At 52.8% G+C, this 12651-nt stretch overlaps 2 protein-coding genes across 4 annotated transcripts in view; one reads left to right on the top strand and one right to left on the bottom strand.

The window, feature by feature from the left end:
• The window catches only part of LOC143433053 (uncharacterized), a 272042-nt gene that overhangs the window by 124989 nt on the left and 134402 nt on the right, over positions 1-12651 (top strand). The window lies entirely within an intron of this gene.
• On the bottom strand, positions 9504-10241 carry LOC143433061 (uncharacterized). Its single transcript, XM_076910173.1, has 4 exons — positions 10098-10241; positions 9947-9997; positions 9629-9752; positions 9504-9563 (listed from the first exon to the last, which is right to left on the bottom strand). Exons 1-4 carry the CDS (start codon positions 10170-10172, stop codon positions 9520-9522), a joined length of 294 nt encoding a protein of 97 aa, XP_076766288.1. The 5' UTR covers positions 10173-10241; the 3' UTR covers positions 9504-9519.

Consider the following 12651-nt stretch of genomic DNA (forward strand, 5'->3'; position numbering starts at 1 on the left):
ATTAGGGTGTCCTTTGCGACAGCTATTCTGCGGCCTTGGAAAACGTACTGTTAGCGATAATGAGATAGCATAGGGAATCCGTACATATATTCTAGTAAAATATATCGAGTGCTTTGAAAATATTTTACAGTATTCCACTTCTCACGAAGCAGAAGAACTCAGTAACAAAATTGGAGCACGAGGTATCTTCATATCGTTACTTGAAACTCAAAGGAACTTCTTACGATCGCAAGCAATCATTTCGTTGGTGTCCTGTTAGCAAAAGGGTGTCCTTAAATTGAGCCCAGTAGAGATCAGTAAGCACGCGTGTCTCTTCCACAGAAAAGAGATGTCTACGGAAGAGAGGGAGAGAGAGAGAGAGAGAGGGGTATGTGGGGTCGACAACGGGCTCGTTTGAGCGTGCTAAACCGCCGAGGTTAAACCGCAGTCAGTCGTCACGGACGAGGCTCGTAGGTTCGAGACAGGGGTGGATTCCGATAGACAATGGGGGTGGTATCGTGGAATCGCGTCCTGGCACGCACATTGTGCGGGGTGCCTCTAACGACGCCCGATTACTATCCCCCGGTCGCGTCTGCTCGTTCCGTGGGGTCGAAACGGTCGCGTCTTCTCTCGCGCGATCTCTCGAATTAAGCGACGATCCTTGTTCCGTTTCCCGGTTTTCGGGGTGGGCCCCGAGGAGGAAATCGTTTCGAAAACGCGCACGTCCCCGTCCTTAGCCCCGAAGCGGCGGAACGAAATTTATTCGCTGTACGACGATGTCGATAAAAGTCGCGCGGGGGTTTCTTCTTCGCGCCCTTCCATCAAAGCTGAGGGAGAACATTCGACGCTTCCCACGAACGTCTGCGCGTCGCGAAAGGGGTTCAACCCCACAGGCCCTTAGATTTACTTAATGGGAGGGGATATCGTCGTTTTTGTTAATTGTTCGGTGAAATCTACGTTTCTCGTCTGATCGATTTAGTATTGATAAAAAGAAAAGATGGTAAAATAATTTGGAACGAAGGAGAGGGTGAAAGAGAGCGTTCGTTCAGGCACCCGAGGGTTAACTGGTTCGACAAGGGTGAACGTGTAGAATCGGAAACGGCTCAAGAATAGCCAGTGGTCGTAACACGGGTGAAAAAAATCTTGATTCATAGTCCACGGGCGGCGATGGTCGCGGGATTTATGGCCCTCTTTTGGCTGTAAGTTATGCCCTCGTTCTTCCGGCCCGTGGCCCCGTTGAAATCTCGCGACATCGGCCGCATACGAATCGTCGTGCGCGAACGATGAATCTCGCGCATCGACAGCCTCGCCAGCTGGGTAGAACAACCGTGTATCCAGCTCGCAACGGCGAGCCAGTAATCCCGATCGGGGTTGCAATCCGCGGCCGATTTTTCCGCTCACGATTCAGACACCGGGTGGTTCGATTCACTGGTGCTTTCGTGTTATGTCTCGCTGGGAGAAGGCGACGTATTTTCTCTCGTTCTCCTTGCTTCTGCACGTGATCCAGATCACCGATCTGTGAAGTCTTCCTCTCGAGTCGTTCCTATCAGTTACATCGACCGTGTCACGCTATTCTGAAACATTCAGACGATAATTCCAAGAGTTCCTCGTAATTCATCTTCGATTCTGGAGAACAAAGTGCAGAAGTGATAAAGTGTAACGTATCGTAATTATATCGAGCAGACTTAGAAGCGAGGGGTGGCGGAGAATTTCCGCGCGAGAGCCTCCCTGTATCGACCCGCGCGGAAATCCGAATTTATACAGCGCGACGGAATAATTAGCCGCGGCGGAAACCGGCCGGCTAGCGGTTTTTATCGCGATCAAACGAATCGTCGAGTATAAAACGATCGTTATTGGGCATTATTATCGCGGCGCGGGTTTAATATAGAGCGTCCGGGGCCGGGTTGACACCGCCGCAGGCCAGGATAAGCCAATATACGAGCGGGGCTTACCGTTAATCCCGCGATTTTTAAATTATCTTCACGAAATTGCGTCCCGGCCAGAGGATAGAGGACAACTTCTGAAACTGCCAGATAGGAGGTGCGCCGGCGTCGGTGTGCTTAGTGTTGCCAAGTCCTGGCTAGCCGGGATCACGTTTGATCCTTTTGGGTATGCGCCTGCAATCCACGGACGCCTGGTGTCTCCTGCGCGAGTTTCGCCACGCGTCCGTTCACGGACGAGGTACAGATTTCGCGGCTGGTTTCGGTTCGCCTTATTCGAGACGCCAACCTTCGAGTTTCCCTCCTCGTCCGCGCGAAGCGTTTAGAAGACCAGATTCCACTGCGCTTTCCAAGCTTGTTCTCGGCCTAAAAATCTCCTCGATCTAATCACGAGCGACGATGTCCGACTTTTTCAACCCCCACGGTCTACCAATAGAACGAGCGAGTCTCAATAATTGCGCTCTGTCCGACAAAGCACGAACCTATGACCCGTCCGGAGGCTCAGGCAGCGGCTCGAGAATCGAGACTCAGCTGAAACGAGGTAATAAAAGGAAGCAGAGCGAAAGAAAAAGGACGCTCGGAAGATTTCGCTGGATCTTCCGCGAGCACGGTAACTTTTATAGAGGACGAGGGACAGGGATGAGAAAAAACGTGGATGCGAGGGGCAGAGGTCTCGTTTGCATGAAAGATGGAGCGAAAAGGGGGTGGTGGTCGCGCAGAGAGGGAACGTGGTAGGGAATGGTTGTCGGGTTCGACCGCAAACACCTCACGTAGCATCGCGTAGATTAAAGCCGGTCCCGACTTGGTCGACGCTTGTGTGTGCACGCCACGCGTGGCGAAGGCACACGGGAAATCTTGCGAGTTCGCGGGCAGAGCGGCAGGGGCGAGAGAGAATCTACGTACGGAAAACCGGTACGGGGTGATAAGTAGTAGGGGTGGTAGGGTCGAAACGACGGAGCGAAATCAAGTGGAGAACTCGCCTGCGGGATCAGACACGCATTCCGGGGGACTTAGTTTCCGTAAGCTGTCGCCTCTTTCTTTTCTTTTACCACCAGGCGGCGGGGGTTGGGATCAACGCGCGCCACCGCGGCGAGGAGCCCGTGAAAACTTTTCCAATTATCCCGTATTAAAAGCGCGCGATCGTGGATAGAGGTTGTCGGGTGCGTCAATTTTTTTGTCACCGACACCCAGGTCACGAAATGCCCGGCGACGCGTGAACAGCATGCTCGAAGGGCGCGTCCCCGGTTCTCTCCGGGCTGCGATAGGGGCGGGACTCGCGGGAGACGCCGCAAGATATTACGCGTTCGACCGTCTACGTCTGCCTCTCGGTATCGCCAGGGGAATGGAACTTCAATTTTGCGGAAGGCGTCAACGTGCCTGCCGAACGACCGTTTTAATCGGACGAATTCCCGCACTTTTACGATCGTGATTCATCGAGGACACCCCAGGCGGCGTGTTCGTGGTTCCACGACTTTCAGCCGCCGACGCGTTCGTTCTTGTAGTGCACGCCTGGTTCTTCTCCGTGAAGGTGAAACGTTCGAAATTCGCGTGTCTCCTCGTATCCTGCGAAATTTGATGCTCGCCGTATTCCTTCTCCTGGAACGACTCGAGGCCACTTTTCCTCTTATCATCCATAAAAAAAGATTTCGATTTTCCGGTTCGTTGCCATTTCCCGAGGAGCGTAACACGAAACGATACTTAGCGGAGAGGCTGAAAAATCTTGCGGAATATGGAGTTTCGGATTGACCAGGAGAGCGTTGGCGAGCGCGGGACGGCGCGTCGTCGAGGGTCGTAAACGCGGCGGAGGGTCGCGCGGCCGTAATTTTCAGCCGTAAAAGAGAGGTATAGGCCGTGGGGCCGACTTAGGCTAGCTTTAGCCTAGCCGTTATTATTTTACTGGGCTCTAAACGGCCGGCAGTCGAATATCACGGGGAGCGGCGCAATGATAGAGCCGTTGCGCGATCGAGACTACTTGATTCGGTTTCGGGGAAACGAGCGGGGACGTTAATGCAACGTTACGTGTTATCCGGGAGAGCAGAAGTTCGGAGCCCCGTTGTAATTCCAGGGTGGATTCGAACATTTTCGTGTTTTATGGACGTCCAATGGATATTAGACACGAATCCGGGCCCTCGACGAGCGGCGCGTACGTCCGCCAGTTTCAGAGCCTCCGGTTGATTAATTCGTTTTATCTCCTGGACAGTGTGAAATTCCAGACCTGTTTCCGCGTTCGGTAATTATCCTTCTTAATTACACGCGGCAGCGGCTTAAACAAGCCATTAAGCCAGCGTTATCTCGGAAAACGTCGTAACGTTTTCATAAAAAGGTGGAAAGGTCGTTACGTGCGCCTGCGGCCCGGCTCGAAATGCACATGCACGACATCGAATCTAATACGTTTAATTGAGCAGCCACGAGCGTCCCGGCGAAGAGGCCCCGATGTTATCTGGACACGAAAGGTCGATGAAGTTCGGCTGCACGAAAGAAGAATTAATTCCCGGCCGTAAAGCTTCCCATTATGTTAACAGCCCCCGCGGACGATAAACTTCCCGTGAATCGCAATTATACGGCGCCTACGCGGATGACGTACAACCCCCCTTATTTTCTCCCTGTTTTTTCCTCCACGCACGCCAGATTCCGCGCTCGTAAACGGAATCACCTTCGCGATAGATACGTCTGCGACTGATACTCGTCGAGGTGATATAGAACGGTCGAAAACGGCGATGAAAAATCATCCACCCCGTAGGCGTGCGAAACGAAAACGAGCCACCTTAATCCCCGCACGCACTTACGCGGGAACGTGGCGTGAAAACCGTCCGCGATGGCCTCTATGGCGGTGGCTGGATCAGCCTCCACCCGGATATAATGCCGTTGAAATGGTCGCTTTAGTATGATATACGTATCACTTACGCCGGGCGATAATGAAAAGATTTGCTGGCTCTTTATGACTTCCGTGCTTGCTAACGGGCTCCCGCAGCTTTCCCTGTCCATCCCTCTGTCCCTCCCTCCCGCGTTTCTCAGGTTCTCCCTGGTCCGTGCACTTTCGTTGCGCTCCTATTAATTTTTCATTAGCCCCTCGTCCGACGAAATTAACCGTCGCCTTCCTTCTTTGACTCGCAGCTTGCGAAGGTCCGAGCACGGAGGTGGAACTTTCATTCGCATCAAAAGAAATTTATACCCTCCTCGGCGCCGCGTCTCGCGGCTCTTCTCTCGCCTTTTTCACCTTGCTCGTCTACTACTTGTAAATCTAGCGGGGATACCCCGACACGAGAACCAAGTCGTAAAGTCGCTCGAAGACCTTCTCCATTTGCATCAGTACCACTGGTGCGTCTGTTTCGGCTCATATCTCCTCGCGACGCCTGCAATATCTTCGCGTTGCCCGACAAATCCTTGGCGACAAATCTCGAACGAGTCCCGCCTCGCGCGTCTTGGAATCGCGCGCTCCGGAGCGTCGCGAATCGGCCGCTAGTTAGCCGGATGAGCGATGCTGGGAAAACGACGCGAGCAACGACGCCTCGCGGTGCATTATTTCCGCTCGCGCGCTAAATCATACTTAAACCCACAAATCTACCCCACCTTCTACTCTCTTCCTCCGCGCGTTCCTCTCTGTTTCCAACGGGAGAGGCTCCTTTACTCCCGAGACTACGGTAACGAGCCGTGGCGCATCGAGCCGAGGAAAAATTGGATTCCTGAAATTTCGAGGATGGAATTTTTTAATACGCGCCTCTCGCAAACCGTTAAGTCTGGCTGTTCCTTCGGGAGACTTCAAAGGGCTCGTCTCTCGCGCGGGAATTTTCGTTCAACCCTGCCGGGGGAATCTTTCGCGAGTACACGCGGTTATTTAATTGAGAAACTGCGCGCAGCCGAGTGATCAGTTTCCAGGCCAGGGGACGTTATTAATAACGTTCGCATCGGACCGATCGCTGCGTTTATGCGCCCGCGGATCGCTCGTCCTTTTGCCCCAGCGCGGTGAATTTATCAGACGAAAAAGCACCCCCTGACAGTCGCCGCGGCGTCGTCCGCGGAACACCATTTAGCACTCTCGCCCACGCGAATTCCCCGCGTCGAGTACCGGTGCTTAAAATCGCGTCATCGGGAAGGAGCCTGAATAAACAACGCGAAAAGTGGCGAACAGGGGAAGGCCTTCATTAATTCGCGGAGGGAAGTGGGATCGAGGAGGAACCGGGGTGGTTTCGGTTGATTGGCCGACGGTCGAGAGTGTCAGAGGGCGATTTTCACCGATTCTTTCTGCGTGTAGTCGCTGAAGCACATCCCGAATTCTATTTATCTTTGCACTTTGTACACGAGATCTCGCTGCTCGTCGAGAGTACTATTTAGACAGCCCTTGGAGCGCCTCGAGCATTTGACTATCTTGAAACAATTGACCACAGACGAGAAGTGCAAACAGAAGCAGCGATTCTGGTTCCACCGTCGCCGCCAGCGGAGACGCGTGGCACGGCACCGTTCAGTTGGCTCTATCTGCTTAAACGAGCGGATCGCTTCTCGTGGGACGGCCGCAGCCACGCGTTTGCGTTACTGTTCATCTGCTCGCCGAGCGCATGTTCACCTGAGAGTAATACTATCCCAGTTGGACCCGAGAGTCGAGTTTACCCGCGTACCGCAGCTCACGGTTGTGTCTCGTTGTAATCTGATAATATTTTTCATCGCGCTACGCGTGCCACCGCGAGAGGGTTGAGAGCAGCCAGCGTCAGCCGCGGACGGGCAGACATTTTTCTCTGGACGATTTAAAACGCCGTCTACGCGGTTCTCGCGGCCATGGAGAAGGTTCACGCGTGCCTCGCGACGGGACACGTGCCAGTCACGCGTATTTTTCTCCGCCTCGTTCGCCTTTTCCTCGCGATATCACCGCGACGCGACGTCTACGGACGTTGAATAAATTCACTGAGCCCTCGAAGCGGATCGCGGACGAAAATAAAGCGTGCCGCTCGAGCGACACCTCCGTTTTGCTGGTCTTGCCACGGCGCATTCTCTCCGGAGACCGAGCCGAGCGGCGGGTTAAAGGTCCGGGCCACGGTTGAACGACTCGATTCCTGGTCGCCGCGACAGGGCTGTTTGTCGCGCGCCAAGTCGAGCGAACGCACGCGCGCTTTAATCAACCTTGTTCTCTGGATGTTCGTTTGCTGCCCGCGGAAATGTTAATGGCTGTCCTCGAGCGGTGCCGCTCGCGTGCCATTGGAATGGGGCGGTTCGAGTCTCTTTCGCAGTTTCGAATTTGTCTCGCGCGTATGACGGATCAAAGGGACCGCTCATTAATAGATAGTGCGTATTGTATGCAAATCCAATCAATTCGATCGATGATCGAGATAACGCGACATTACCTGAGTTCACTATTTCCTACGTCTCGCGCGCGTACACGAGCTGCGAACGAGATATTAATCCAGCGAACAATTAGCTGGTTGCATACCAGTACGCTATCGAACGAAGGGTGCATCAGAGTCACCCTGGCACCCATCCAGACTCCGTGTCCACTAGGTTACCGCAACCACGGCTACTATCGCGTGACCCTGGCGTCGAGTGTCATCGAGGAAACGAGCAATTGAACAAGTCGAAGATTTAATTCACCGTTGGCTGGACTCTGTCCTCTGTCACAGCGGTGACATTCGTCTTCCGCGATGTCACGCGACTCGAAGGCGAGTGTAGAACCGCGGGAGCGCACGTTGGCGCTGGTTCTGCACAGCGCTCGGATGAACCACGGATGTACGCGAGGAGGGTGCGTCGATGGGCCTCGAAAGCGATCGATCGGGTTCTCCTGAATCATGCGGGTGTCTGGCGCGAGCCACGCGGAATATTTCACCGCGGTCGTTCGCCAGGACGAAACGAAAGAGCTCCACTTAGGTGGGGGGTAATATACGTCGCCGAGGGCGGTAACTGTCCCCGTATATTATGTCCCGCGTGTCCACGGGGACATGCATTCCAGCCGGCTGTATCCACGGTAAACAATGTTCCCAGAGTCGTGCGCCTAAACGATTCCTCGTGTTTGCAGTTATTTTGGCAATTAATCGCCCGCCCCCGCCGCTGGAACATCGTACCTCGTCGCGTTCGAGTTTTTCGTTCCTATTCGCTCGTGCCACTTTTATATCCAGTGGAACGATGTTTCTTAATAATCTCTATTGGCAACAGCGACTGTGCGTTCTTTTATTCCGTGTTACGAAGGTAAAGTTCTGAGAAGCGTCGAATTCAAAATCGAAGGAAGCCTGGATACGAGCACCTTCGAAGGACCACGAACGCTTTTAACGACTGCTCTTTCGTCCTGCACCGGCACGTAACGCAAAGTTTCCTGGTCGAGGAGTATCTTTCCGCGATAGCAGAGTACCGTCGTACTTTTTCTTCCCTCTTTCGTAGATACCCAACCACAAGGAACTCGTGATCCCCTTCCCCACTCGCTGCCACTTCTTCTTCGTTCTTCCATCTGCTCGTTTTCTCGTTGATTCCTCCGGTGGACTCGATCGCCGTTCGGAATTTTTTTCGAACGGCCCGCAACAGGAGGGTATCTATGTGACGAAGACGCGACGAAGTTTATTACGGATTTCCAAAGTCTTTCTCTGGGAGGGGAGTTGCTCGAAACTTCTCGTCGAGAACGGGGAAAATCGCGAGTGATTATCCATGTATCCTGGAGTTGTTCGTGTGCTTTTGAAACGATAGATTCTTGCGCTACAGCGACTAACTGGGACGTATTTTCGTTCGCGAGAACACCGCGTCGTGGAGAAATTTCAAATTCAAATTCCCCTCGCGCTATCAACGATTCAGTTCGTCTTGGCAGGAGGGCGAAGGGTTGAAAAGACGGCGCAATTAAACGTTCACCGGGACATGAGTAATTAGCGAGCGATAGCGGCATTTCTTTATTCGAAACTTATCAACCGCCCGATGAATTATGGACAGGGGTGTACGCAAAACTACCCTCCGCTGGAAATTGCTTCCCGCCGATTCGAATTTAAAATTCCAACTAATTCCCGACGTCGTCGAGGGCTATCAATCTTGCTTCCGAGTCGCCACTCCGGCCAGCCGTCTTCCCAATAAAACGATACTCGCGATAAACCTTTCGAAGCCAATTAGGGGCTAATTGATTTTAACTGTAAATCTATGAGCCTCTTCCTCGGGCCGGTTCCGCGGGATTGCGGTCGGGACACGGGGCTTGGCGGGGTGTCGTCAGGGGAGGGGATCTCTCTTTCTCTCTGCCAACCAGCCAGTTGTTCCCGATAAATTTACGATGACTGAACCACCCCTTTTCTTACGCTCCACGCTCTCGTTTTCCTCTGTTTCGAAGCGTTAATGAGACCCGATCGCGGCGCACCATCTGTCTCACCGCGATTCCTTTTGTCCCTCCGCGCCACTGTTTCCTTCCCTTCGTCGTTTTCTTATCGAACTCGCGGAAGAAGTTATTATTAAACCGCCCTGCACCCGCGCGATTGTCCTTTAACTTTATTAGAGTATAATTGGCGACGGAAGAGACGCGAGAATTGTTTAGATTTTTTCAATGCCAGTCAATGCTTTATTGTCATTGCTACGTACAGCGTATCAGGGTGTGCCTACTACTAGTGGTTTTTTACTACGAATGATAGAGTTGGTTGCGCGTTATTTGGAGGTGTCAAGCGGTTCGCACGCTAGTGAGGTTCTTTCGATGTCCTTTAACTATAAAATAGAGAGAGAGACAAATTTCTATTCTCACGAAATCGAAAGCAACTCGCTATACTCACTGCATCCTATATAGGGAACGCAGATCTGCTCCCTGGCGCAGTCACCGTCCTTCTTGCAAAAGTCATGGGTTTCCCGTTTGCGTCTGCTGTCCGGAAACTGCAGGGCCACTACGTCCGACTCGTCCTACCGTTTCGAATGAAGTTCGTTAAATAAAATTTCATGGATCGAACGTACGAAAGCGTGTCGAATATCTCTTAGAACAGCCACGAGCAATCTCGCGCCGTGCAGTCGAAATTTCGAACCGAGAAAGTGTTCTTTGCCACCCCTCGGAAGTGATTTACTACGAAAGCGTCGAAGCGAAAGCCTCTTTTACTCACTGACTCTCCACTGCGTTCTCCTAAGCGGATCACGTGAACCTCTGGCTCGTCCTGCGGACGAAGGACCAAGGACGATTAGAACATGATCGCGATTTACCAGAAACGATTGGACCACGCGTTTGTTCGGTATGGCAAGCTCGTATCTCTGTACCTTGTCGTCCTTAACGATGCACCGTGTCGCCGTGGCGACGCACACGAACAGTAGTATCAGAAACAGTCGATTCATCCTCGATTCTGGTCTCGTTCACGCGAAATCTGCACGACACTCGCCGTCAGAAATCGCGTCTCTGCTTATAAACGAAACGGACGCGTCACTTTCGTCGTAAACCTAGATCCATTATCGACGCAAATCGCAAATCAATTAGCCGTGCAAATTAACCTTCTCTTGGGCTCTCGTTTACGCGCGATCTTTTAAATTGGAGAACGAGTGCCCGTCCGCGGAAGCGGGATAGCGAACGCCGTAAACCACTGTCGGCGGAACCGGTCGCGATCGCTTAATTTTCGCGGACGGTCTTTATCTAAATTGGAAAAGCAGAACTGCCGGCGAAACGGGCCGCGAATTGCGACGGGCGACGATTGCGTTCCGCTGTTTACGAGCCGCCGTCAGTAGCGCGTCGAAACACGCGGACAGATCCGTGTCGATCGTCCACGATATCATCGCGATCCGACAGTTTCATTACGCTCGATATGGGCGAATGAATTCCGCGATACGCACGCTGAAAAACGAACGCCTCTCGTTCGAAAAGCTCCAAGCGGATAAGCTCGAGTCTCTGTTGGTGTTACCTCGATTACTCCGCATCTTCTCTCATTACTTGCCAGAGTCAATTAAATATAACACTCAGCAGAAGATATCCACAATTCGTCGGCAGACAGATCATCGTCAGACCCCAGCATCTCCAAATTATATCGGTCCTTCGAAACTTCCCACTCTCGTGTCATCATAAACGCGAAGGCATAAACATTCCTCGGTTCCGTTCATTTCACGCGACACTTTACGACTCTGGGAATTAATTATGCGTGCCCAATGTACCGTCAACCACGGGGACGCGGCGTAATAATTTCGCAATTGGAAACCGGCCTCGTCGTTCAGCCGCGTAGCCGTGAATACGTCGATTCACGAAGAGTATTGGCTCGAAGGGTGAGAAGGACGCGTTTGCATAGTCGCGTACGGAGACGTCGAAGTTGCGGACGCCTCGAAACTAGCGGCCCTTGTCCGCTTGATTACCAGACACCCTGGGCACTGGTCATTAGCTTGGCAAACAGAGAATTCCGTTGGCGTCGTAACTGGCCGCGAATCGAACGCGGTCACCATCGAACGAGTACCCGCGACGCGACGCCTCGTTAACTAATTGAACGCCGCTCATTTGTTCGCCAGTTTCACGGCGCGTTACGCTGGAGACGCGCAGAGGGGTGGCGTTGGTACCGTTTGAAAGATGGACTCGAAAGATGGAGAAAGATATTTCCGATCGTCGAGTGGCAACGACGAGCGTTCAGATCTGGCCAGGAAGAGCATCGTGCGACCGACTTGGGGGTAGATCTCGGGGTGGCTGCGATTCTGGGAATCCAGAGACGCGACGTGGGAACGTGGTACGCGAGCGAAGTCTCACGGACTTGTTTAACCGTTCTTCTTTCCTGCGCTCCTTTTATTTCGCGATTAATTAAGCGGGATAAGAGCAGCTGTCGACTAAAAGGAATCCGTATCCGAACGCGAATAGGAGGAACGCGATTAGACACTATTCCAGCGGCGTTCCGCGGGTCTAAAAGCGTCGTGAGGTCGACGAAAGAGTTGGCGGAACGCTGGCGACGCTCTTGGTGATCCCACGGAGGGGAACGAGCGGGAGAAAAGAAGGAGAAGAATGTCGCGAAGAAACGGTGCGCGGAACGGGTGAAACGACGCTTGGCGATACAACTAGCGGCGTTAAACGGCCCGCTCCCCGTTGGACACGCGCGAAAATAAATGAAAGGAAAACGCGTCGAATTCGGCGGGATCGTTCGTCGCTCGCGTATATTTAGACCGTCTCTCTTTCTCTCTGTCTCTCTGTACCCTGTTACGAACCCGTTCCGTGCTCGTTTCATCCCTATCGTACGTATCGTCCGTCATCCCACTTTCCTCCTTCATCGACGTCGAGTCCTTCCCCCGATCCGCGGCGGTAAATAAAATTCCGCGCGGTCGAATGGCGTCGCGGATTAACGTTTCACGGTTACAAACCCGCGAACTTTATGTTTCGTTCCCGAACAACCGGCTACGGTGCCCATTGTCAGCGTATAATCCAGGTTTAGCCGATTGGGCGAGCGGGGGTGGGTTGTTGCGAGAGGGGTGGGATTATAAGTTAAAATTTTACAGACTGATTACCGGCAACCGGCGGAAAGTAACAAATTATTTAATATCGATACGCAACGGTGGTTTGGAGCGTTGGGTGGCGAGGGCCGCGCGGAGAGGGCGCGAGTTGGTTGCTGGTGGCTGTTATTTGATATTGATTTCGTTCGGAGCGTGCACGAGCCGTCGCGATACGAATCGTGGGAAAGCGGCTTAATTGGGCCGATTATCTACACAGTCAAAGAGATAGCGACCAGCATTTCATGATGCACTTACGTAACGATTAAATCGCGCGTACATAGGCCAGGAGGATACGTTCGAGGCACGTCGTTAACGACGAAACTAATGCGGGACGGAGATTGGGTGGCGTGGTGGTCGATAAAGGATT

The sequence above is a fragment of the Xylocopa sonorina genome, chromosome 2 (genome assembly GCF_050948175.1).
Source record: "Xylocopa sonorina isolate GNS202 chromosome 2, iyXylSono1_principal, whole genome shotgun sequence".
NCBI lineage: Eukaryota > Metazoa > Arthropoda > Insecta > Hymenoptera > Apidae > Xylocopa > Xylocopa sonorina.